General features: G+C 41.6%; 1 protein-coding gene across 1 annotated transcript in view; it reads left to right on the plus strand.

Annotated features, from left to right (window-relative positions):
• The window catches only part of HACD2 (3-hydroxyacyl-CoA dehydratase 2), a 96,188-nt gene extending 72,914 nt beyond the window's left edge, over nt 1–23,274 (plus strand). Inside the window, exons 5-7 of the mRNA XM_050781814.1 lie at nt 11,747–11,868; nt 14,064–14,242; nt 19,854–23,274. Coding sequence (XP_050637771.1) covers nt 11,747–11,868; nt 14,064–14,242; nt 19,854–19,936 — 384 coding nt within the window. The 3' untranslated portion in view covers nt 19,937–23,274. The remainder of the gene's footprint in view (nt 1–11,746; nt 11,869–14,063; nt 14,243–19,853) is intronic.
• The last annotated feature ends 3,092 nt before the right edge of the window (nt 23,275–26,366 follow it).

Genomic DNA, 26,366 nt, shown 5'->3' on the forward strand with positions numbered 1-26,366 from the left:
GGTTTTTTGAGACAAGGTCTCACTCTAGTGCCCCAGGCTGGAGTGCAGTGGCGCAATCTTGGCTCACTGCAACCTCTGCCTCCTGGGCTCAAGCGATTCTCCCACCTCAGCTTCCTGAGTTGCTGGGACTACAGGCGCTTGCCACCAAGCTCGGCTAATTTTTGTATTTTTTGTAGTGACAGGGTTTCGCCATGTTGCCCACGCTGGTCTCGAACTGCTGGCCTCAACCAATCTGCCCGCCTCAGCTTCCCAAAGTGATGGGATTACAGGCATGAGCCACCATATTAAGCCTCTCTGTGTTTTTATATGCATTATCATTTGTTTTTTCTGAACTTTGAGAGCAACCTGTGTGTAACATCCTATCACCCATGAGTACTTGAGTATGTGTTCTAGACACTCCTATATCACCCACATAGAACTCTCCAAATCGGGAAATCAGCCTTGATACAACACTACTGTCTAATCCAGTATGCTCCATTCAAATTCCACTAACTGTCCAAACAATGTCTTTTTTCTGCATTCCAGAATGGAGAAAATATTTAATCAGTATCCTCTGTGTTCCAGGTCTTGTGCTGAGCACTGGGATTCATGGGAGGAGACACATGGTTGCTGTGGTATTCCTGCCACATCCGTGTGTTGTTTCTTTGTCAGGTCTCTTCAGACTCCTTCAGTCTGGACGATCTCCTCAGCCTTGCCCTGTCCCTCATGACCTTGTGTCAGTTTTAAAGAGTACAAGCTGTAAGTTCTCAGCCTAGGTCCATCCAGCATTCCCTCATAACCAATTCAAGCCACGCTTGCTCTTCTCGGGAGGCACGCCATGACTACCCTTCCCACCCCTGGTGACATTGACCTCTGTCACCTGCTCCTGTTAGTATCTGCCGGGTTTCTCCACTTCTAGTTCACCTCCTTTTTATTAATGAACATTTTGTGGGAATGACTCCTGCCTATGTCAGCCACCTCTATGATGGTTATCAAATGGCCACTGTCTATTTCTGTCATTTCTTTTATACATAGGGGTTGGCATTCTATAAGAAATAGCTTTCCCTTTCTCCCATTTATTTATTTTATTTATATCTGTTTGGACTCATGAATTCCTGTATAATTCAATGGATTATAGTCTATTATTTATTTTGATGCTAAAACTATCTAGATTTGGCCAGTGGGAGTTCTTCCTCCTGGTCCTCTTGACTTACTTCCATCATCCATTGAGTATTTCCTTATGATCTGGCACAAAAAGATTTCCAGACTCATCTTGTACTACCCCAGCCCCAGCCCTGGAATCAGCCATTTTGCCAAAGAGCCCTGCCTGGTTCCTTTTAGTAGAGGATGGTAACTTAGGATCCAGGATCTGGGTAGATGAGGTGCTCACTGCTATTGAGATGTCATTGCTTCTAAACCCTCTCAGTAGAGAAAACTTGGGTACATATACATATACATACATATACACACACACACGTACACACATATATACTCACACACATTTACATCTAGAAGTATTTATATAGCTGTGTATGTGTATAAATCATGGATTCATAGTGATCCGTCCAACCACAGTCTAATACCTCAGTGTTCTTTCTGGCATTTTCCCTTCCATGTTTGTTAGTAACCTCCTCCAACAGCAAGAAGCCAATTTTTCTTAATATATTGATTTTTTTGCTCAGTTTGCTTGTTTGCTCCATGTGACTGGTTTTCCAGCTGCACTGGCTATCTCTTCCACCTGTCACCTCTGTCTCTCCTTCACCACTCCCATCCTCAACTGCCAGGCCTCTGGTTCATACCTGTGTTAGCCCACCACCTTCCCTCACCTCTCCATGTCCTCACCACCTTGAGTTTTCAGCCACGATACTGTGTCTTCCACATGGGGAAGGGAAAGAGGTGATCTCAGGTGAATCTTATCCAAAGACATATTTGAGATGATTGGGCTGATCTGTGGAAAACCAGAAGCTTGCCTAGTGAAGTATTTCATTCTTCCTTTTTTCCTGTTTTCTTTTTTTAATTTTGGTATTTATGAGTTTCTTTTCATTTTGAATTGAAATCGTATTTTGTATTTCAATTTCTGCTTAGCAGAGATAGAAAAGAGGAACAAGCTTTCGAGATAAATTTTTAGGGGTCTTGACAATAAGTTAAATCCAGAAATAAACAGGGCTCGTCTTAGTCCATTGGTGCTGCTATTAAGAAACACCTGAGGCTGAATGATTTAAAAAGATAAGAGGTCTATTTGGCTCATGGTTCTGCAGGCTGTATAGGAAGCATGGTGCCAGCAGCTGCATCTGGTGAGAGCCTCATGCTGCTTCCACTCGTTGGGGAAGGTGAAAGGATCCAGCCTGTGCAGAGGACACATGAAGAGAGAGGAGCCAGGGGACAGTGAGGGCTCTTCACCAGTGGTACAGAAACTAACAGTGAGAACTCACTCACCCTCTCCCCAAGTCCCACCCCCAGCATTGGGGATCAGATTTCAACATGAGGTTTGGAGGGTCAAACATCCTAACCATAGGTGGACTGAAACAAAAAAGAAATGATTGTTAGCAAAACAAGACTCAGGGAAGAAGATTCACATTAACTTTAGGTAATTCACTAGTGTTTGTTTCAAGTTCTTATGTTGTATTTTAACTTGGGTCATTGATGTACAACTAGAAGTCATTTCATGGACATATTAAAGATACCTCTGGGTGCTAGTGACCTGTAGTTTTTTATGCTTTACTCAGTCTTCTCGGTGAACCTCTTCCCCTCAGTCCCTGAAGTTCAAATCATATTCTCTATTCCCTTTTCAGAGGTAGGCAACATTTGTTGGAGAACTAATGTCTTTATTGACACTAAGTAAATATCACATTTACCTTATCTGTTCTCTAGGCTCTTCTTGCATAGGGTTCCTTCCAAAAGTTACTGATTTTGAAAGATAGTTGTTACCCCATAACAACGTGTGTGTGCGTGCGCGCGTCTGTGCACACATGCATGTGAGACCCCCAAGCCCAAGAAGACAAGCCAGAGCTGCTCAGGTTTAGGAGACATACCTTGGGTTCAAATTCTGTAAACCTCACTTTACTCATCTGTAAAATGGGGATTCAGTGAGGTAATATATGTTAAAAAGTGCTTGGCATATAGTAAGAGCTCAGTAACAATTAGGTATAATTTTTGCTGCTGTATCCATAAATATTAAAAAGAGACGCTAAAAAAAATTTAATGGGCAAAGGATTTGAATAGATATTTTTCCAAAGAAGATATAAAACAGCCAATAAGCACATGAAAAGATGCTCAACATCACTAGTCATTAGGGACGTGCAAATCAAAACTACCATGAGATAACACTTTACACTCATTAGGACAGCTATTATTTTAAAAAAACAAACAAAAAAAAATACAGCAAATAAGCAGTGGAGAAATTGAAACTCTTGTTGCGCACTGTTGGTAGAATTGTAATGTAAAATGGTACAGCCACTGTGGACAACAGTTTGGCAGTTTCTCAAAAAGTTAAACATAAAATTACCATACGATCCAATAACTCCACTACTAAGAATATACCCAAAAGAACTGAAAGCAAGTACTTGAACTTATACACCAATGTTCATAGCAGCATATTCATAACTGCCAAAAAGGTAGGAACAGCCCGAATGTCCATCAACAAATGATAAACAAAATGTAGTATATACATACAATGACATATTTTTCAGACAAAAAAAGGAAGGAAATTTTAATACATAGATGAACCAGACATAGAAATACACATGCTGGGCCAGGCACAGTGGCTCACACTTGTAATCCCAGCACTTTGGGAGGCCGAGGTGGGCAGATCACATGAGGTCAGGAGTTCAAGAGCAGCCTGGCCAACATGACAAAACTCTGTCTCCACTAAAAATATAAAAATTAGCTGGGCGTGTTGGTGGGTGGCTATAATCCCAGCTACTCAGGAGGCTGAGGCACGAGAATCATTTGAACCCGGGAGGTGGAGCCGAGATTGGACCACTGCACTCCTGCCTGGGCAACAGAGCAAAACTCCATCTCAAAAAAATAAAGGCACATACTGTATTATTCCACTTATTTGTTTATATGAATAAACAAATTCTTAGAGATAGAAAATAGAATAGTGGTTACCTGTGGGAGGTGAGGGGAGGATGTGGAGTGATTGTTTAATGGGTGCAGAGTTTCTATTTGGGATGATGAAATCCTTCTGGAAATGGATAGTGGTAATGGTTGCACAATATGGTGAATGTACTTAATTCCAATGAATTATACACTTAAAATTGTTAAATGGTAAATTTTATTTTATATTATCCACACACACAAGAAATTACTGAGATTTTAAAATGACAATAACATGAAAAACCTGCCTATACATGTTCTTACAAGGTTGCTTTTTCCCCCTATAGTGTCCATTGGTGATAGACGTTGACTCCCTTCTCCCCACCTCCCCACACAGTCTGTCAAAGAAATGTTGCAGGGTGACATTTGTATGCTAAAGAAGTCACAGGGGCCAGGCCAGGTGGCTCACCTGTAATCCCAGCACTTTGGGAGGCCAAGGCGGGCAGATTATGAGGTCAGGAGATCGAGACCATCCTGGCTAACACGGTGAAACCCCATCTCTACTAAAAATACAAAAAAATTAGCTGGGCATGGTGGCAGGCGCCTGTAGTCCCAGCTACTCAGGAGGCTGAGGTAGGAGAATGGCGTGAACCCTGGAGGCAGAGCTTGCAGTGAACGGAGATTGCGCCACTGCAGTCCAGCCTGGGTGACAGAGCAAGACTCTTATCTCAAAAAAAAAAAAAAAAAAAGAAGTCGAAGGTTGGAGGGGTTAAATGAATCTATAATTGAGGTTGGCCTGTAGGCCAAATCTAGCCTGTGATTTATAATAGTTTTTATTTTTTTTGTTGGTTGGTGGGTTTTGTTTTGTTTTTTAGAAACGGTGTCTTGCTCTGTTGCCCAGGCTGGAGTGCAATGGTGTGATCACAGCTCACTGCAGCCTTAACTTTCTAGACCCAGGTGATTCTGAGTAGCTGGGACTATAGGCACACGCCACCATGCCCAGCTAATAGTTTTTGCATTTTTTAAAGGGTTTAAAAAACAGTGATGAATATATTACAACAGCCACATGTGGTACAAACCCTCCCTAAATTATTTACTGACTAGCCTTGTACAGAAGAAGTTTGCCAACACCCAGTCTAGAGCATTGCTATGGACTGAATTGTGTCTCCTCCCACAAAAAATTCATATCTTGAAACCCTAACCCCCAGTGCAATGGTATTTGACAATGGGACCTTTGGGAAATAAGTTTAGATGAGATCATGAGGAGGTGGAGCCCTCATGATGGGATTAGCACCCTTATGAAAAAAGATACCATGTGAGGACACATCTAGAAGGTGGCCGACCGCAAGTCAGGAAAAGAGCCCTCACCAGAAACCAACCATGCTGCCATCCTGATCTCAGACTTCCAACCTCCATAACTGTGAGAAAATACTTTTCTTTTGTTTAAGCCCCCCAGTCTATGGTATTCTGTTATGGCAGCCTGAGCAGACTAAGACAAACGTACGGTTTTTCCAAAAGCAAACCCTAGTCCTACCCTCTTAGATCTTACCAAATCTCTTCACAAATGAAAGGGGTTTTAAGAAGAGGAAAGAATGCTTGCCATAAAGCTTGGTTAGAGAATTTCTTTGAAATAACCAGCACAGTAAGCAGCGGGTTCCAAAATGCTAAGAAGAATAGGGTTTCTACAATAGTGGTTTTCTTATGTGGCACCATCTGTTTTTCTTTGACTGTAATAAAAATGACAGCTTTTCATGTACTGATACTCCCTGTGCCTTTTAAAGTCAAACATATGATGCTATTTGTGTGTAAAGGTTTTTCTCTTGCACCCATTTGTTTCTCCAGCTTGAATTTCTATGTAAACTCCCTTGGCTAAATTACACAAGCCGCCTACACCCAGCCGCCTCCTCCCTCGCTTTAGAGCAGGGGGTGGAAACCTTCCGTCTGCAGCGTGGAGTATCCAATACACAGCTCACTATGCCAGGCAAAGGAAGATTCCCTAACAGGAAGGGCTTCATGGTACCCACTCCCCGATTTGTGCCCATCTTTCTGAACATGCAACTTCGAAACATGGCTTTATGGCATTTTTGGCAACCTATCCTAAACCTGGCTTTTGTCTCCCTCTTCTTAGAAATCCTTGGTAAATCTTCATCATCTCCCTTCTCCCTCTTTGTTCTAAATGTCCCTTTTCTCTTAAAAGGCAATAATATGTATTAAAGAAAACTCCTTTTTTTTTCTTTTTTTAAGAGAGGGGGTCTCACTATGTTGCACAGACTGGTCTCGAACTCCTGGGCTCAAGCTATCCTCTCATCTCAACCTCCCAGATATTTTTTTATTAAATAACTTTACAGAAGTATTATTTACAAAATTCAGCCATGTTAAGTGTGTAATTAAATGTTTTTTAGTAAATGTACCAAGCTGTGCAACCATCACCATAATCTAACTTTAGAACATTTCCATCACCCCAATATGATCCCTCATACCCTTTAAAAAATTTTTTTTTATTTTTTAAAAATTTTGTGGGTACATAGTAGGTGTCTGTATTTATGGGGTGCATGAGATGTTTTGATATAGGGATGCAATGTGAAATAAGCACATCATGGAGACCTTATGCCCTTTTATAATTAGTTCCCACTCCCAGCCCCTGGCAACCACTAATCTACTTTCTGTCTCTAGATTTGCCTTTTCTGAATATTTCATATAAATGGAATCATATAATGTATGATGATTTGCATTTGGCTTCTTTCAGCATAATGTTTTAGAGGTTTGTCTATGTTGTAGCATGTGTCAATATTTCTTCCCTTTACGTTGCTGAATAGTATTCCAGTGTACAGGTATATCTATCAGATGTCATTTATCCATTCACCAGTTGATGGATATTTGGGTTGTTTTCACTTTTCAATTATGACTAATACTCTACGAACATTTGCATTAAAATCTTTAAGCAGACTTATTAAACCTCCTTTTTTCTTATTTTAAGAGACAGGGTCTTGCTCGTCACCCAGGCTGGAGTTGAGTGGCACCATCATAGCTCACTTTAACTTCAAATTCCTGGGCTCAAGCAATCCTTCCACCTCACCTCCCAAGTAGGTAGGACCACAGGTGTGGACCACCACCCTGGCTACTTTTTAATTTTATTGTAGAAATGGAGTCTCACTATGCTGTCCAGGCTGATCTCAGCTCCTGGCCTCAAGTGATCCTCCTGCCTCAGCCTCCCAAAGCACTGGGATTATAGGCATGAGCCCCTCAGCCATAAACCTCTTATTCTTGATAATTAATAAAATCATATGTTTATATGTTTCTAGTTATAAATTCAAAAAGCAGCTGAGTAGAACTTCTTATAATCCAAATCTTTTGCCCCTCAGAAAACCCCTCCTAAGCTAAATTAGCTTTTCTTACTCCTGAGGCTATTGAAGACTCACTGGCACTTAATAGAAAGGAGGCTCCCCACTTACTATAAAAATGTTCCCAATTGTTGCTTTCAAAATAGAAAAGTGGCCAGGTATAGTGGCTTACACTTGTAATCTCAGCATCTTGGGAGGACGAGGAGGGAGTATCACTTGAGTCTAGGAGTTCAAGACCAGCCTGGGCAACACAGTGAAACCCCATTTCTACAAAAAAATAAGAAAAAAATTAGCTGGGTGTGGTGGCACGCACTTGTAGTCCCAGCTACTCTTGAGACTGAGGCGGGGGGATCAGTCCCAAGGAGGCTGTCCTGGGAGGTTGAAAGTTGAAGCTATGGTGGGCTGTGATTGTGCTGCTGCCTTTCAGCCTGGGTAACAGAACAAGACCCAGTCTCAAAAAAAGAAAAAAAAAAAAATGGGGAGGAAAAGAAAAATATAAGTTATCATCCGATTTAAGGGGCATTGATTCCACACATCCCTGTGTCCAGACCTGTGTCGGGACTGAGGAAGCCAAATGATGAGACCTGGGCCCTTGAAGACCTTGCCATCAAGCAGGGAGTAATAGCCAGAGAACTGTTCACATTTCACATGCTCAGCAGTCAGTAATGATGACAGGAGAGCTTGTCAGTTATTCTCTCCTCTCTGGCCTTTTGGATGAAAGAAAAATTATTTTTAAGAAACATCAAAACTTCTACCCATTTTTTTCACCAACTAGAAAAATTTCAGCTCATGCAAGGAAGTCAGTATTAGCCAGCGTTTCACGCCTTGCCTGTGGAGGGATCATGGGCACACACCTTTCCAAAGAACAGCAGCAGCCCTGGCCGCCCCAGGCCAGCTCAGCCCCCTGTCCTTGGTAGGACCTTCCTGGGCAGTCTTGGTTGGGATGTGTCCAGGGCCTACAAGCACACGACTTTTTTGCGGTGGCCTATGTGATTAGTCACTTGGTTTGTTACTCAGTTTTTCTTAGGTTGAACCCAGCATTTTACTCCCTGCCAGTTTTACTAGTCTCATGTCCATCTGCCTCTTGCTTATGGTATCCTTTTACATATTTTAAAGTACTTACCCTCTCTTTGTATCCTTTTACATATTTTAAAGTACTTACCCTCTCTTTCCGTTTCCAAAGTCAGCTCTGCTAGTTGAGGAGTTCTAGCAGACTCTGTTCCCTAAGTGGGGTCTCATCTATTTACAGTGTAGTACTTGGGATAAGACTGTTAACGTAGCTGAATCCTGGAGTGTTGTTTGTTTGAACAGCCACTTCACACCCTGTTGGCTCCTGTGAGGCTTATGGTTCACCAAAGACTCCAGATCTCTTGATTTCATAAGGTGGGTCTTCTCCATTCTGATTTGGAGTCATTTTGTTGTTGCTAAGTCATGTAATTACATTTAGACTTTCCCATAATTTATGTTACTGAGGGCTGTTTGGAGGGTTTTTTCATTTATTTTGTATTGTGGTAAAATACATATAACATTTACCATTTTACCACTTTTAAGTGTATAGTTCAGTTGCAGAAATACTTTCCCATTGTTGTACAACCATCATCACCATCCATCTCCAGAACTTTTTTAATCCTCCCAAACTGGAACTCCATACCAATTAAACAATAATTCTCTATTTCCCATCTTCCCAGCTGCTGGCAACCTTCTGTCTCTACTTTTTGTCTCTGCCTCACCCTAGGTACCACATATGAGTAGAATCACACAGTATTCACCTTTTTGTGACTGGCTTATTTTACTTAGCATGATGTCTTCAGGGTTCATCCATGTTGCAGCATGTGTAAGAATTTCCTCCCTTTTAAGGCTGAATAATACTCCACTGTATGTATATAATAATACTCCATTGTATGTATAGACCACATCTTGCTTATCCATCCATCAGTACACACCTGGGTTTCTTTGCCTTTTGACTGTTGTGAATAATGCTGCTATAAACATGAGTGTACAAATATCTCTTCGAGTCTCATTGATCATACTGGTTTTAACTGCCCGTTTTGTGTTATTGGTTTATAATTATCTATAAATCACATAATGTCAATCTCTTTATCCAAATCCCTTCTTGATAACAATGTTACATTTCCTATTGATTGGAAGATATCATTTTGCACAAAATGGTCATTTCCTGCATCCCTAGTATTTTAAAAAAGACTTATGCCATCGTCTTCACAGCTAGACTCTGGGAACAGACTGCTTTAATACTTAGTCTGAGTTTGTCATAGTTCTTTTGGCTAAGATCTAACTTGGGGATGGATGGGAGGTGAATAATAACCAACCTCTAGGCTGGGTCAAAGCAGGAGGTTTGGGGGGGTTTCAAGTTTTGTTTGTTTGTTTTTGCCTATTTGAAGGTCACTAAGACTACACAGAAACTATCAGGCACCTTAAAGAAGGCAACTGAGTCTCGGAGTAACCCAGTTAGGACTGAATTCATTTACTCCGCAATTATTTATTGAGCTTTTACTTGTGAAAAGCACAGTGTTTTTGGAAAACAGAAGATGAATAAAACACGTTCCCTGCTTTCAAGATTTACAGTACAAAATATTAAAGGAACTTCCTATTATAACCCAGAGCTCTTTAGGCAAGGCTTCCACTCATAACTGTAAAAACATATCTCCTTAAGGAGGATTATAAAATACATCAAAAAGCAAAGTGTGCTTTTATATTTATATTATATTTTGTTATAGATGGATTCAAGTAAGGATTTGGAGACAGACTGAAAAATCTCTCCATGAAAGCTTTAGAGGTGTTTGGCTTTTGCTTTACTTTGGCTAATATGAGAGCACCAGGAAAACAGAAAGTACTCTTGCTCTTGACAGTATGAAATTCTTATTATTTTTAGAGAATAGTAACTGCATTTATGAAATTCTTTGTCAGAGCAATTTAGTTAATAGATATGTAAATGACTACTTATTTCATTGTGTAGGTGGATCGCTCCATGTACACTTTCTGAGGAAGAATATAAGTGCTAAAAACTATTAACATTGCAAATGGAAAGAAGCAAAAGTTAAGGCTAGAATGCCATTCCCTCGCTGTATTAGGTATTAGGAATGGGACAGAAAGTCCATCTTGTCAAGATTTGTTCGGTTTATGGGGTGGGATTTCTTATTTATGTCCGACTCTTGGACTGTTTTTTTGTTTTTTTGGATATATGGAAACTAATATGAATTAGGGTGCAAGGGTATTTCTTGTTGATTTTCAAGCACAAAAGTTCATTACAAACCCAGCTGGGAAGGGGTTGGGGGAGGTGCTGAAAGTTAAAGCCACAGCAGTAAATTTTCAATACAAGAGAAAACCTCCTTAAAAATCACCTAGGGGCTCTTTTAAACCTTTATTGTTTTTTTCAGCATAAAAGCAACTTCAGAGGAGGCTGGAGATTTCAAAGCTCTCTGGCTCTAACTGCCTCCTGGGAACAGTGTGGAAGCTTCCCTAATCATAGAGGAGTTAATGCAGGCCTCCTCTGGGGGAAGAAGTCTCTAATGGGAGGAAATAAATGGGCCCTTGCCTTGCAGATGGTCCCCAGCCCTCCCCTCACTGGAATTCTTCTGGCTCTGTAAGCTAGCCTCATCTTCAGTTGTGCTTTTTTTTTTTTTTTTTTTTTTTGAGACAGTCTCACTCTGTCACCCAGGCTGTGGTGCAGTGGCGTACTGCAGCCTCCGCCTCCCGGGTTCAAGCAATTCTCCTGCCTGAGCCTCCTGAGTAACTGGGATTACAGGCACATGCCACCACACTTGGCTAATTTTTTGTATTTTTAGTAGAAACAGGGTGTCGCCATGTTGGCCAGGCTGGTCTCAAACTTCTGACCTCATGTGATCCACCCACCTCAGCCTCCCAAAGTGCTGGGATTACAAGCGTGAGCCATTGCACCCAGCCCAGTTGTGCTTTAATCCTTACATTCCCCTTTTCTGAAATTGTCTTGAGTTCGCAGCTGTCACGCAAATCAAGAAAAATTCTTGGTAATGGATCCCAAGCTCTCCACCACTTTGCCCTCCCACCTTCCTTACCTAACTGCTGTTGGCTCCCACTGACATCAGTCCACATTCTCCGCATGAGGCTGGCAAACCTGCAAAACTCCCACCTCTCGTGTTTGTTACCCTGCCCTGCTGCTCTCGCTCCTGGTGACTGAGGCCCTTCGCACTTGGCCCTCATCTCTGGAATGTACACAGCTGTCATCCTAGGCCCCAGCTCCTTTACACACAAGCTCTTTCTGCTGTACAGGGGCCCTGAGGATAGAGACCAGCAGCTGTGCCGACTCACTCCCTGGCTCTGCCGGGTGCTGCACACTGTCTTCATTAACGTTATCTGTGTGGTTTTTTTCTTTTGTTTTCCTCTTCCTTCAGGTACAGAGTGAAGACAGTGTCCTCCTGTTTGTTATTGCCTGGACGATCACGGAAATCATCCGTTACTCCTTTTATACATTCAGTCTGTTAAACCATCTGCCTTACCTCATCAAATGGGCCAGGTAAAAAAGCACATGGAATGAAGGCTCACTTTTGAAATGGTCTGTCATTGCATTTACCTTTTATTGCCTAAATATTGCCTCCAAGTTTCTAAAAATAAAATTGATACAGGGGTTGGGTAGAAATCTTGTCCGTAGATTTCATCAGAATAGGACTCTGTACTTAACTTTGACTAACGGAAATACTGTTTTAAGGTTTTTATATTTTACTTAAATTATTTTAATTGGACTCAGTTCTTTTCAATTAAATTATACAGTATTTTCTTTTTTAAAAAAATTTCATCACTGGCCGGGCGCGGTGGCTCAAGCCTGTAATCCCAGCACTTTGGGAGGCTGAGACGGGCAGATCACGAGGTCAGGAGATCGAGACCATCCTGGCTAACACGGTGAAACCCCGTCTCTACTAAAAAATACAAAAAAAATTAGCCGGGCGCGGTGGTGGGCACCTGTAGTCCCAGCTTCTCGGGAGGCTGAGGCAGGAGAATGGCGTAAACCCGGGAGGTGGAGCTTGCAGTGAGCTGAGATCCGGCCACTGCACTCCAGCCTGGGCGACAGAGCGAGACTCCATCTCAAAAAAAAAAAAAAAAAAAAAAAAAAAAAAAATTTCATCACCAAGTAGCAATCAATAGAGATTTGCTGTAACATCCCTTTTTTGTCCATATCATCACATTTTACTGATGAGCTTCTGCCATTGTGATGGGTGTTTTTGAACCGAGTCCTATTCTCCTAGTCTCAATTTTGCCAAGAAGCTGTGACTCTTAAATTAATTTTTAGGTAATAACAAGCATTACATGGCAGTTTTAGTGTATCGCTGTTATTTTGCTTTGTTTTTACAAGTAATGATGACTCTGGTAAAAGGCTAGTAGTTCATCTGCTTACCTTAATGAGTCCATGAGACAGTTGTAGGCAGTTTCCTGAGCTGGGAAAGACTTTGAGGGAGAGTGACAAAGCACAAGGATCCAGTTGTCCCTGGAGCTGAAACGTCTTATTTGGTGGAAGGAAAGCAGTGGTTCCTAGACTATTTATGAGTTCAGTAATTAAATTAGGGACATAATCCGATTGTTTCCAACATTTCGAGTATGGGAACTCCTTCGTTATTTTTATTGTTTTTCTCATTTGCAATGAACATTTTTATTAGGAAAGGGGAAGAATGGGAAACAGAGCAGTTACTAACCAACCTGGACAGCCACTGTGAAAGCTGTTTACCCTGATTGTTAGGGAAGTCTGTTGACCAAGCCCTGATTTTACTGTTGGAGAAAGATTCTTTTGTTCACTGTTCTCCACGGACTCTGAAAGATTTTTTTCCACCATCCCACTTAGTGTGGCTAAAATTGGCAGTGGGGAATATGTCTTCCCTTCCACTTCAGAGATCTTCAACACAATTCCTGTACACAGAAGTTTGTAGTCTGTTGCACATTGTGAGCCACAAACAGCCAAAGGCTGTTGAAAGTCTGAGCTGATGATTCCTTTAGCAATACTTACAGCGGCTTACAGTTCCATAGGGCAGTGACTGCTCTCTGAATTCTTTGAGGAATGTGGAGAACTCATTTTTAAAGAGAGAAAAATTATGCAGATTCCCCTCCCATGTGACGATAATCGTAATTGTGGGGTGTTTTGATTGGAAAATTACATAGTAACCAAAAGCTATTATGAATTTTAAATTTTTTTAATTGCATATATTTAATTTTTCACAATAGCACGTACAAACATTTGAAAAATAGTAGCAGTATACAGATGTTTGTGCTATTTTTGTTGTTGTTCAGTCTTTGCGTGTGGTGTGGAATTCCTAGACCACATGTTCCAACACCTCTGCCACTACCACCCCAACCCCATCCCAAGACCCACAGGGCAGGACCCTTCAATATAAACCATGACTCAGTTCCCCTACTTTACCAGCATTTGGCATCACTTTAGTTATTTTAGAGCATAATTTTGAAGAGTTGTTTATTTCGTCAGACCAAATTTTGAGGCTGCCTGAACAGACTTTATTTTGTCGTTAGACCATTTGGAAACATATACCTGCTGTAGGCTGGTTTCAAAAACTGGCTTGTAAAACCTGAATCTGAATAGCAGGTAAACAGGAAAATGTATAAACAATCATTTTCTAAAAGACCAGGACTGATTAGAAGGGTGGGAAGTGCAGCTTCCTCCTAAAGCTGACTTTGAGCCTCAGTAATGAATATTTTGTTTTGCTTTAGGTACACACTTTTCATTGTGCTGTACCCAATGGGAGTGTCAGGAGAACTGCTCACAATATACGCAGCTCTGCCCTTTGTCAGACAAGCTGGCCTGTATTCCATCAGTTTACCCAACAAATACAATTTCTCTTTTGACTACCATGCATTCCTGATTCTAATAATGATCTCCTACATTCCAAGTAAGTAAACAGTTATGCATATATTTAATTATGTTTTAAAATTTGGCTCTACAATAACTAGAGTTAAATATCTTTGACTGTTTTTGCACTATATCCAAGTAAATGTAAATCTCATTTATTGGGAATTCTTCTTGGTTTTTTTGAATGCTGACTATCAAAGGGAATTTTTTCCAGTAGTAATTGAATAAAGATGAACCCTTCTCAATACAGTTGCCAAAATGCAGCCCTTCTTAGCATGTGGGTTTGAAACTGAGTACCAGGCTAGGTTAAGTATATATTGGGGAAAGTACTGAATGGAAAACAAAAAAGCCATTAAAGGCCTTACCTTGATTGTAGTTTTCTCTCTCTTAAGAACTGCTTGTTACGGTATTTGAAAAACATGGTAAAAAGACTTTTGCATTGGTTACTATATCGAAATAGACATTTAACTTCATTTTGAATTGATTGATAGTTAACTAGAAACATAACAAAATAATAATAGATTTATTTTTTTCCACATTTTTCATTTTCTTGTTGAGCACTGATAGGGACACAGTGTTCTCTTCAAGATGGTTTTTAATTATTTTAATAGTACTGCTGAAGATTTAAGTATATGGATAATCAAATGTGCCTATCAGTGTATTCAGTGACAGAGAAAAAGACACGTTTGATGTCTCTGTGAAGTGAGCCCTACTTTCTGAGCATGAAGAGTTTAGTCCTATGCTGGAATTCTGATGTTCAATTATAAATCCTATGATTGATTTCTACATACCAAAAGATCTTCTTATAACCAAGGACATACAATGTTAGTGGTTCTTCTCATTTAGCTATTTCTATAACCATTGTAACTCTGAATCTTATTTTAATCTAGAAAAGATGCTATATTCTTCCCTAAACCCCAGGTTAAATTCAGACAGGGTTGGACTTCTCTTCATTCCACGGCATCACCAGAATGAATCATCCTAACAAAGTGACATGCTTGTGTCCCTCTGTGGAAAATTGCATTTCATGCTTTGTGAGAAAAAAACTACATCTAGATTTCATGTGAGTGTTTATCTTGCAGAAATTCTTGGATACAGTTCTGCTTCATGATTCATTTTCCACTCTTTATTCATGATCGAGTCCTCCTCTCTAGTGCTGGAATCATAGCAACCAGAGGCCATCTCTCTTCAAATGTAAAAAGTAGTTGATTTTCCAACAGACGATAAATGTGAAATCATCTAAATGTTTAAGTAATAAAAATTAACTAATCGTTTTTCACCTTTCTAATTTTGTTTTTTTTAAGAGTTTCATTTTCCAGTCTCTAGAGCAGCAGTTCACAGTTGCAGTTTTACCACACTCAGAGTAACTAACACATATTATCCCAGTGGGCACCACAGGCTTTATTTGAATTCACCATGGTCAAATGAATAGAAGACATGTACCATACTGGGTGACTGGGAGAGGGGCAGGGAGGTTTTTATGAAATCAGATCCATAACAAGCTGCTTCCACATTGACAAAAATCTAGGAGTTCCTACCTGAGAGTTCCTGCAAGACTTCCAACCTCTCTAGGAAGCAAGGCTTCCTTCCAGGAACTACTCCCCAGGGCAGCCTCCATCTGTCTGCATGTTTGTCTCTTTGTGCCCTGGTAGCGAACCAGTGCTGAGCTTTGCCTCTTCCTTCTGAGCTCTTGGTGTAGTGACAGTGCCTGGGTACCACATGCGGCCTCCATGACGATAGCGTTCCTGAGGGAAACCCACTGCTGTGAGCTTTTCATCTTGGTCTTGAAAGAGATAGAGGAAAGATAAGACACTGACCCCAGAGCCAGTTGTCTTCTAGAGCAGCAGTCCCCACAACCTTTTTGGCACCAGGGACCAGTTTCATGGAAGACAGTTTTTCCCTGGGCGGTGCAGGGGATGGTTTCAGGATGAAACTGTTCTACCTTAGATCATCAGGCATTAGATTCTCATAAGAAACATATAACCTAGATCCCTTGAATGTGCAGTTTACAACAGGGTTCACACTTCTGTGAGAATCCAGAGCCACAGCCGGTCTGACAGGAGGCAGAGCTCAGGCAGTAATGCTTATTTGCCCACCACTCACCTCCCGCTGTGCAGCTCGGTTCCAACAGGTAGGGGTTGGGTACCCCTGTTTTAGAGAGTAGGAAAGGACTCTCCTCCCAACAGAAGTCTGCTTTCTTTACCTTAAGTAATTCCCCCTTGCAGTCCCAGCCTCCTTTTGGTAAGAGAACTTGGCTCAGTTAAAGTCTAACATAATTTCTTTTTCTAAGGCAGCTTACCTCTTGTAGACCAGGGAAAAGGGTGGATCTCAAATAGTGATTAAAAGATTCCCTGCAAACCTCGGACTCCTCCCCCAGGTTCAAGATGGCACACAGACCACCTCTCCTGATGCGAGTCACCTGGTGCCTGCTGGCCTCACTGTGCTCTGGCCTGAGCCAGCAGCTCTGGATGTCCTCAGGGGTTCAGGTTGTTACTGTTGAGGCCAGAGTGTACAGTTCATTCTGGCCAGCTGCACGTTTCCAACTTTCCAAAGCTTTATATTTATCAGAAGAAAATGCAGAATTAGGAGGTTGCTGTTGACATGCAGTCTCCTTTAACAAATTTGGTTTTCTTTCTACAAGGTAGTGTTCTTTTAATCTTTAATGGCAAGTTGATGATACACATGTATTATATAAAGTAACACCTCCTTTTCATGGGCCTCATCCATTGTTGCGTTGTTGCACACATAGCCTAAATTGTGGCTCATGAGACTTGGCCCCAGGAGTTTCCTCATATTGGGGTGCCTTGGCCAGGTGCTCCTGTCCTATTCTGCTGTAGTTGCAATATATACAGGATTAGTACAACACAGTCCCTGCAGGACTCAGTAGATGTCTACGGCCTGTTTACATTCCACCCCCAAATTGGTGAAAATTGGTTATGGGGGAGGGAGCCAAAAAAGGGCAAGATACATTGATGAGGGGTGAGGACCTGGAGAAGCTGGCACTTTCCGGGTTGTCAGTAACCGTAACCTTCCTTGGTTGTTACCTTCCTTGGTTGCTGGATGAGAAATTAGTCAGAGGGTTAGAGAGGACCTCAAGTTCATATGCTTTTTAGAGCACCTCTGATTTTTAGAGCAACCAAGGAGACTTGGCCCATTCAGAGAGCGTATCTGGTGCTCTCGCCCTCCACAGTTCTCTCTCCAGAGGGGAAGAGAGCCCCAAGAGGGCTGGCCATCTTCTTAAAGAAAGGAGGGCCCAGCAGCACCCACACCCTGCTGACCCCCCACACACAGGGACCGACACACACACGTGCCCAGCAGTGTCCCCATTCTGTGTCCCCTGAACTGGGAGAACAGAAGGTGGAATTCTCAATAGCCTGTTCTCAGGTTGAGGGGTTTTTTCAGTGCTATTATTCCTCAGTGTAGCTCATGTTGTTAAAAGTAGCAGCCATGCATCTGGAAAGCTTTCAGTGTCATGGTCGGGTTCAGTCTGAACATGTAGGTGATTCAGATGGAGACAGAATCACAGTTTTGGTCAGCCAGAAGGCCACTGCCTGAACTGTGGAGAATAGGCCAGGCACCCTAGGCCCTTGGCCTCCCATCCACATTCCTTTCTCTGGGTACTGAGGAATCTCTGGGAGATGTAAAGGAGTGAAAGCACCATCATCTGACCCCTCTGGTAGGTGGCAGGCCCTGCCCATGGAAATGAAGGTCTGCATGGTCATCTCCTTCCTTGAACTGCCACCAAGGGCTTAATGCATAACCTCCAAGTCATTATTCTCCCCCGGGCCATCTGAGCCAGCTGTGAGGCTGCAGCTGCCGGTTGTGTGAACACAAATGCAACCAGTGGAAGGTTTTGAGCATGCCCAGCTCACAGTTTCCCTTCGCTACAGAAAATCTATAGAAATGGGACTGGCCCCACATTTTTAAATGATTACAATTAACATTCCTTATGGTTTAATTATATCTTGACTTCCAGTTTTTAGATTATAGAGCTTGTCGGATTTTCTGGCTTTCATGCCAAAATAGTTCTCTGCCTGTTGAATTACATGTTTAAGTGAGGTCTTTCCTGTGAACAGCGTCCTGCCTGGCAGTAGCAATGGCGTGGACGGCAGCCCTGTTCCACATGCTGCCTCCTCTGCAGGTTGGCAGATCTTTGTCACACATGCACTGGTGTCCTGGCGTGCTTTGGGAGGATCATTTGAAATTTGGCCAGCTTGGAACCCATTTAAAAAGGAAGAAACTTGTCAGGAGAGAGCTGGGAGTAGTAGAAATTATCTTCCAAAAATATGCGTCTGAAAAAGAGAGACTGGGCTGGGCTTGGTAGCTCATGCCTATAGTCTTAGCACTTTGGGAGGCTGAGGTGGGCACACCCCTTGACCCCAGGGGTTCCAGACAAGCCTGGGCAACATAGGGAGATCCCATCTCTACAAAAAATGCAAAATTAGTCAGATGTGAAGTGGTGTGCACCTGTAGTCCCAGCTACTCAGGAGGCTGAGCCGGGAGGATTGACTGAACCCAGGAGGTCCAGGCCATGAGCCAAGATCACAGCACTGCACACCAGCCTGGGTGACAAAGCAAGACCCTGTCTAAAAAAGTAATATCAATAAAATAAAGATTGGAGCTGTTGGAGAGATGAGGAAAGGAAGGGTATTGTACAACAAAGAGCATTTCACCTGGAGTTGTTTACACACAGTAACCTTGTGAAGTCTGGGTGGCTGAAACTGGTATTTCCTAGAGGGACACTATAGGCATTTTGGGTGGGATACTTCTTAGTAGTGGGTACTGTCATACATTGTGGCATGTTTTAGCATCCCTGGTCTCATATGCCAACTGCCAGTACCCTTTCCCTTTCTCCCTTATTTCCAAATAGTCAAACTATCAAAATAGTTCCAAATAGTTCTGAGGGAGGCAGTACCACCCCATTCATTTGAGAACCAGTGCTTTTTGAAGTATTCTGTGAAATGACCAAGAACAGAAGAATCCCCAGTGCCTAAGACACTGGCTTGCATTTCATAAGGCCTTTTTTTTTTTTTTTTAACATCCAAACCTGGCTTAGTTGTGTTCAAAGCAAATGTGGCATTCCTCCTCCTCCTCCTCAAGTCTTTACCCAAAACTACTTCCCAAGAGAGGTTGTTCTTCCCAAAGAACCACCTGTCCTGGGACCAGATGGGGCTAGGCTGAGGGTAAGGAGCCAAGAGCCTGGTCCCAATTCTGTCTGGGACTTACTATGAGACCCCAGGCAAGTTGCTCACCCTCTCTGGAGCTCAAATTCCTCCTCTTTGAAATAGGAATAATAACTTCATCACTAGAATTCTTCACCTGGTTGTTGTGAAGTTAGTCAGAATAAATGTGGAGATAATACATGAAAGAATATTATTTGGCTGCTGTGTGGCATCGAGATAGCTCATGATAGTGACAATAGTGTCTGTCACTGTATTCCACACCACTTTTTCCCTCAGCTAAAGCAGGAAAAGAAAGATGGTAAGTCTCTCTGTGTTTTTTCTCCCTTTCCCCAAGCCTACTTTGTTACCTTCCTTGGTTGCTGGATGAGAAATTAGTCAGAGGGTTAGAGAGGACCTCAAGTTCATATGCTTTAAATAGAGCATGGAATTTTAAACCATCCTCTTAACCAACTTTTCTTTTCTTTTCAGTTTTTCCCCAGTTGTATTTCCACATGATACACCAGAGAAGAAAGATCCTTTCTCATACTGAAGAGCACAAGAAATTTGAATAGTTCCTGCTTTCTGCACCTCCCACCAAAACAAACTTTTCAATGATCAAAAAATGCTGCAGACTTTTTGAGTTCCCAATACGTTTCATAGAAAATAAGTAAGAACTATTTTTAAAATATTCAAACAAAACTAAAACAAAAATCCAGTGTCACGTGGGCCTGAGATTTTATTTTAGAAAAAGATTGTTACATAAAACACCCTGGCCAGTTCATCTCAGCATGCTCTTTCAACCAGAAGTTCCTAATATTTATGATGGCACTAGAAAGGGATTTGACATTTTATGTCCTTCTGTGTCCTTCATGTATCTGATCAGTAAAGACCTGTAACACTAAGTACTTGAGAGTTACAGTCTGAATAATGAAGTCGTACCAACCGAATAGCCCAGCTTGCAGTATAGTTATGTTTCAGTCTGCAGTGTGTTTAGCATTCCCTTGTCAAAGTGCTTGACTGCATGCTGGAAACTATTTGTATTTTTGAAGCGGCAAACTCTGTTCTCTGGAATGCTCTGAAGTTATGGCTGGGACCTATCCCCTCGTATCTAATGAATGAATTATAAAATGTATATGCCTATGAAGCTTCGGGGTAGTGCCTATAATCAGAAAACAACTTAGAACCCTTTTGTTTGTTTTAAATTGAGTCATTACTGCCTGCCACTAAGAAACGTGCTTGAATCTAATAAGTATGTGTATACCGTAAAGAATATATCTTATCTGGAGCTCAGCCTCAATCATATCTTAACAAAATGACAGGTCTCAGAAAGGGGGAGCTCAATAGCTCATAAGCGACAAGTCCTTTTCACAGCACTGTTCTCAGAACACCTCTGAGTAACGTGTTTGCCAGTAGCTATTCTCACTGATGCACTGATGACCCTGAAGAAGCTGATCCAGCCACGTAGGAATGGAGGCTCTGTTACTGAAAGCACATGGAACGTGTTGCTTTAGAAAGGTAGTCAGAAAACATTCAGGAATAGGTTTATACACCATTATTGTTTTATTTTTTAATTTTCATTCGCTCTTCTGTTTGGATACTTTTGCTAATTAAGGTCCTATGTTAATTTCCACCAAGCTATAAGTCCATAGGCAGTAAAACATTCCACTTGGGCCATCATGAGCTAAAAGCAGTATCATCTCCGCATGTTGGAGCAGCCAAGAAATAGTTTGGTCCTACCGACATTATCTCATCCATGTCACATCCTCATATGATTTAATTGCTCAACCATGCGTTTAAAACTCCTCAAGAAAGGGCTGGTATTGCAACTGTAGGTAAACTGAAAAAAAAAATAAGAAAGAAAGAGTTGGATGAAAATGTGAAAGCCCGAGTTTAGATGTCCATTAAGTATTAAATAGCACAGTATCTTTATGGAGCCTTTTTTCCTCCCCCACCCCCTGCAGCTTTTTTTTTTTTTTTTTTGGGGGGGGTTGATGTTGAACTTTAAGACTTTAAAAGTTTCGCTTATTGAGTAGTTGTCATTTAAAGTATAATTGCGAATATCAGAAAACTCATACTGGAAAACAAAATTTTTTTTTTTTCTCTTTTGAGACGGAGTCTCACTCTGTTGCCCAGGCTGGAGTGCAGTGGCGTGATCTCGGCTCACTGCAAGCTCCACCTCCCGGGTTCATGCCATCCTCCTGCCTCAGCCTCCCGAGTAGCTGGGACTACAGGTGTGTGCCACCACACCCGGCTAATTTTTTTTTGTATTTTTAGTAGAGACGGGGTTTCACCGTGTTAGCCAGGATGGTCTCGATCTCCTGACCTCATGATCTGCCTGCCTCGGCCTCCCAAAGTGCTGGGATTACAGGCGTGAGCCATTGTGCCCGGCCCCTGGAAAACTAAATTTTTAAGTGCTTATTTTTATAGAAGTTTGAAAATTTAATGCAGGCAGGTGTGTAATAAATTATTTTTGAATTGAACTTTAAAATTCTGCTTCTTAAAGTCAGCACTCAACTTGGGCGTGTTGAGATTAGAATCTATTCTTGTATTTGATAGACAAAATATGTGGGAAAGATTTTTTCATGCCTTTTCTCTCGTTTTATTCTTCCATAATGTATTTCTACTATAAAATAGAATCAACTTGGGTTATATTTGTCATATTACTTTATTCTGTTAGATTTTTTCAGTTGTTTTTGGGAAAATTCTAGAAGTCAGGATGAAAAATGCAGCTTTTCCAGGGTTGCTGGACTGGGGGTTTTATTTGGGCCGCTTTATTATAATTTGTCACTACTTATGAAAAACATTCTGTTGCAAACAGTGCTGTTGCATTGAATTGAACTTTGGCAATGAGAACACAGCACACAGCTCCCTTTTCAAAAAGGGTCTCAACCCCAGTGTGTATTTTTGTACATCAACATTTAGAATACTTATGGCAGATAAGTAAGGCATGTCACTGTGTCCTTCAATAACCTCTCTAACTGGTTTCTTTATCCCTAACATGAATTCATTTCTCCTTTGAAGTCATTTATTCTTTTATAAATTGAGAACAACCACACCACCAAATGTCACACCTTCTTAATAAAGTGTGAACAAGGAATGTCATGTTTTTGTGGGTATTTTGTCAGACTTAGCGGTTTCATTTCAGGGCATAGTCAAAGGCATCATCTTCCCAACTACCCACTTGATTGTGTGTTTCAGATCCCCTCCATGGGGGCCTTCTTCTGACAGAGAGAATTCTTTGAGGTCCGCAGTAGTGCTTTTGTCGGCAAAGACTGCTAATCTGCATCTTGCTGCGTTATGTTTACTGAGGTTGGGCTCATTCATTTAACATGTACCAACCGTTACCTAGAGGCACCATGGAGAGTTAGTCATGGAATAAAGTACTGGCCTTGCAGATGAAAAACTGTCTCCAGAGCAGACTTCTGACAGGAAAGGTTTAGGTGCTGGAGAGTTGAAGAGGTATAAGAAGAGATCATGCCCTCATTTTTCACTTATTTTTTTGGTTATTCATTTATAATAAAAGGTTGGCATTGATGTGGTCCAGCCTGCAAATTACTTGCAGTTCTGAGTTTCAGATAAAACATTAAATTCAATACATACTGCTCCTTTGAAATTTGGGTAAAAAATTATACAACCGTATATATAGTCATTTTTGTATTTTTTCTATGTTGTGAAAACCAAAATTGTAATTTTATAAGTCTTTGATTCACTAAAATTATATAATTTAAATGTATTTTTTGTATATTTAGAAATAAGGAGTCCAGAGACTATGCTTAACTTTCTATGCATGCATTTGAAAGCTGTTTTTACCTGATAATGTTAATGTGGTAATAAGTTGTATTCATAAAATACTGATCTGTGTTGCATTTCAAAATAAACTGATGTGTGCTCTGCCTGGATTTGAAATACCTACCAGTGAGTGCAATGATTTTTCATAGTCAGTAGGCCTGAATGTGGTGTTTCAGGAATATGGGAGAATTTCAGTTCAATTACGGACTCCAGCTCTTTAACAATTTTAAAATCTAATTCTGCTATTCATAATGGTTCTGCACTTACAGGAAAGACAGACTATATTAAGAGGTTTCCAAAAAGTCCTTCCCTGCCAGTCAGTCTTCAGGCTAAGCCAGTCTGCAAGCTGGCTGCAGAGGGACAAGGGGTTCCTCATGCAAGTGACCAGAGAATCTGAGATATTAACAGCACAGGGTTCAGGACCCTTGTCTTATAACAAGCTGGGGTTTTGTTAGTGTAACTTTTCTTTTTTTGTTTTGAGACAGAGTTTCGCTGCTGTTGCCCAGGCTAGAGTGCAAAGGCACAATCTCGGCTCACTGCAACCTCCACCTCCCAGGTTCAAACGATGTTTCTTCCTCAGCCTCCCAAGTAGCTGGGATTACAGGCGCCCACCACCACACCCGGCTAATTTTTTGTATTTTTAGTAGAGACAGGGTTTCACCATGTTGACCATGCTGGTTTCGAACTCATGACCTCAGGTGGTCCACCCACCTCAGCCTCCCAAAGTGCTGGGATTACAGGCATGAGCCACCACGCTCAGTCTGTTAGTGTAACTTTTCTAACAGAAGTTCAGTGGGGAGATCCTGTTGCCCAGCACTGTTGATCTTATATTAAAGCAAGATGTGGTGAAGTTCAAGTACTTCATCCTGAAAATGCTTCCAAACACAGGAATCCCAAGAACGGCCCCCCTCACTCAGGCTGGCAGTAAGAAGTGGTGGGAAGGACACTGCCTTGGGGTGTCCTCTGCTGGGTCACAGCTGATCTACCTATAGGCCTCCGGTGCTGGGTATGTCCTAGTTACTTTTCCCAGTGACCTCTTGATCATGGTGCCTGCAGCAGTGATGTGCTCCCCATCTGAGCCTGCCAGCTCTTTCTCAGATCATCACCACAGCCTAAGAGTGTGGTCTTTGTTCCAAAGGGGAACACTTCCCTTCTAAATGCTGTCTGATTACGGTCTAGATGTTCCCAGCATAGAGGTTAGACCACCTCTCTCCTCGTGTAGAGCCTATTCAGCTTCAGAGGTTGGCTTTTTCATTTATGAAAAAAGTATTGCAACTGAAACTGAGGAACAGATGGTAAAGTTAATAGTACAGGCTACTCAGAAAACACAACTTTTACAATGTTAGCATGGTAATGGGAGACCAGGGCTTTCCAATTTGTCATTGTCATATTTTGTGGCAATTATGTGTACTATGTTAATATAAGCCTTAGCCTGGACGAATTAGCATTGGTATAATTAAGAGACCTACTGTTACACAGCATTCCAAAAATACTGCTGTGTTTTTCTGTTCCCTTTAACAAGAATGAGGACTAGCTTTGCAATTCCTTTTATTATTGAAAGGAAAAAAATCCCAGCCTCACAAATAGCCTGGCTCTTTGTCATACAGTTTAATGGTGAAGAAACTGTTCTAAGCAACTATTACCAAAAATAGCCATACCTATTAACATTTCTCTGCCTATAACAGAACCAGATTAGAAGAGACAGCCATGTGGTCATTTGACCAATACTTCTTTTAATTCAAAGATATATTAGTGCTATGAGGGCAAGTCTCAATACCAAAAATAATCCTTCCCACAAAAGGCAATTCACCCTAAAATCTCATTTGGTGAGCAAAAATAAGAATGTGAAAGGCTGTGTATATAAGCACCCAGTGCCCATTTCATAAATATTTTTGTTTAGAAGTCACGCTTTCTGCTCCCTAATTCCAGAGCTTCCAGACTTGTTACCATGACAGTGCTTTCACATCTATCTTTGGCTTTGGGTGGAGGCAATCCAGATGTGTTTCCAGATGCTGGCTGCACTTGGTTAAAGCCAGGATCTTTATTTCTCCCTCGGTGTTGTCGTAGCCAGACTTTCCCGCTGGGGGGCAGCACCTCACAAGCAATCAGGGCCTTAAGAGCCAAAGGAGTTTGGAAAACGGCTTCATCCCAAGGACATGGCAAGGGACAGAAGCCCTCTAATGAAAATCGGTCACGGATCTTTTATTGTCCATATAAAGCAAAGAGATTTTAAAGCATATTCTGGAGGAGTACAGGAAATAACACTTTTTTTTTAGAGCAAAGAAACCAACTTGGGTGCGTGCTTCGAGGCTCAATCTATTTTCTCCCAGCTGCAGAGCCCTCCTCCCCATCACAGACCCTGCAACTACTTGGTTTTGAAAAGCAGAGTGCTTTTAGAGCCGGCTTGCAAAGCAGGTGTCAGCCCTCCTATTTCATGGAGAGCCTGCTTGTTCGTATTTGAAACATTCGGGGAGGCCAGTTCCCACTCTCATTCTGTCTCTGGATATTTTTGGAGGGTGGCCTGGGCCATGAGAAAATGTCAGGCCACCTTATAAGGCGGTGTCTGGACCGAGAATGCTTGTCTGCAGCATGTTCAGTCTATCCTGTGGATTTCAGTTAACTTGACTCTTGGACTGTGAGTTTTCTCACAGATTTAAAATGCCTCTGTTCATGCCACAGATTATTCTCTGTCTTCAACAGGCTGAAAATCTTCCTCGAGAGAGTTGTTTAAATGACAACCACTTTGGATATACCAAATAATGTCCTTCACTAACCACAACTAGTTGATTGTGCCTGGGCTGATAGTAATGTTCAAGTGATTTGTTGATTTATTGAATATATGTTAAAGTGGAATCTACAGACTCTTAGTTCCCAGTGATCATGGGAACATGGGCATGTTAGGGAGAGGAGTCTGTGGTTTAAAACACTGAAACAAAAATTAAAGTTTTCTCTCCGCTAAATGTTTCAGATCTTTCTGTATATGAATGCAACCTCAAGAGAAGTGCTAATGCAGGATTTTCCAAACCTGTTTTTCACCTTTATCCTTGAAACGTCTTCAGGGCTAAAGTTCTTTGAACACACTTTGAAAAATACTAATATATCGGTGGCAGCTGTCCCCATCAGGGAATATTGACCTATCCAAGGGGAAAAATGAGAGGTGGGAGGTTTAGCCTGGGCTCTAGGAAGATTTTTCCTTGTTTCTGTTCTGTTGTT

Source organism: Macaca thibetana, chromosome 2 (assembly GCF_024542745.1).
Source record: "Macaca thibetana thibetana isolate TM-01 chromosome 2, ASM2454274v1, whole genome shotgun sequence".
Lineage (NCBI taxonomy): Eukaryota > Metazoa > Chordata > Mammalia > Primates > Cercopithecidae > Macaca > Macaca thibetana.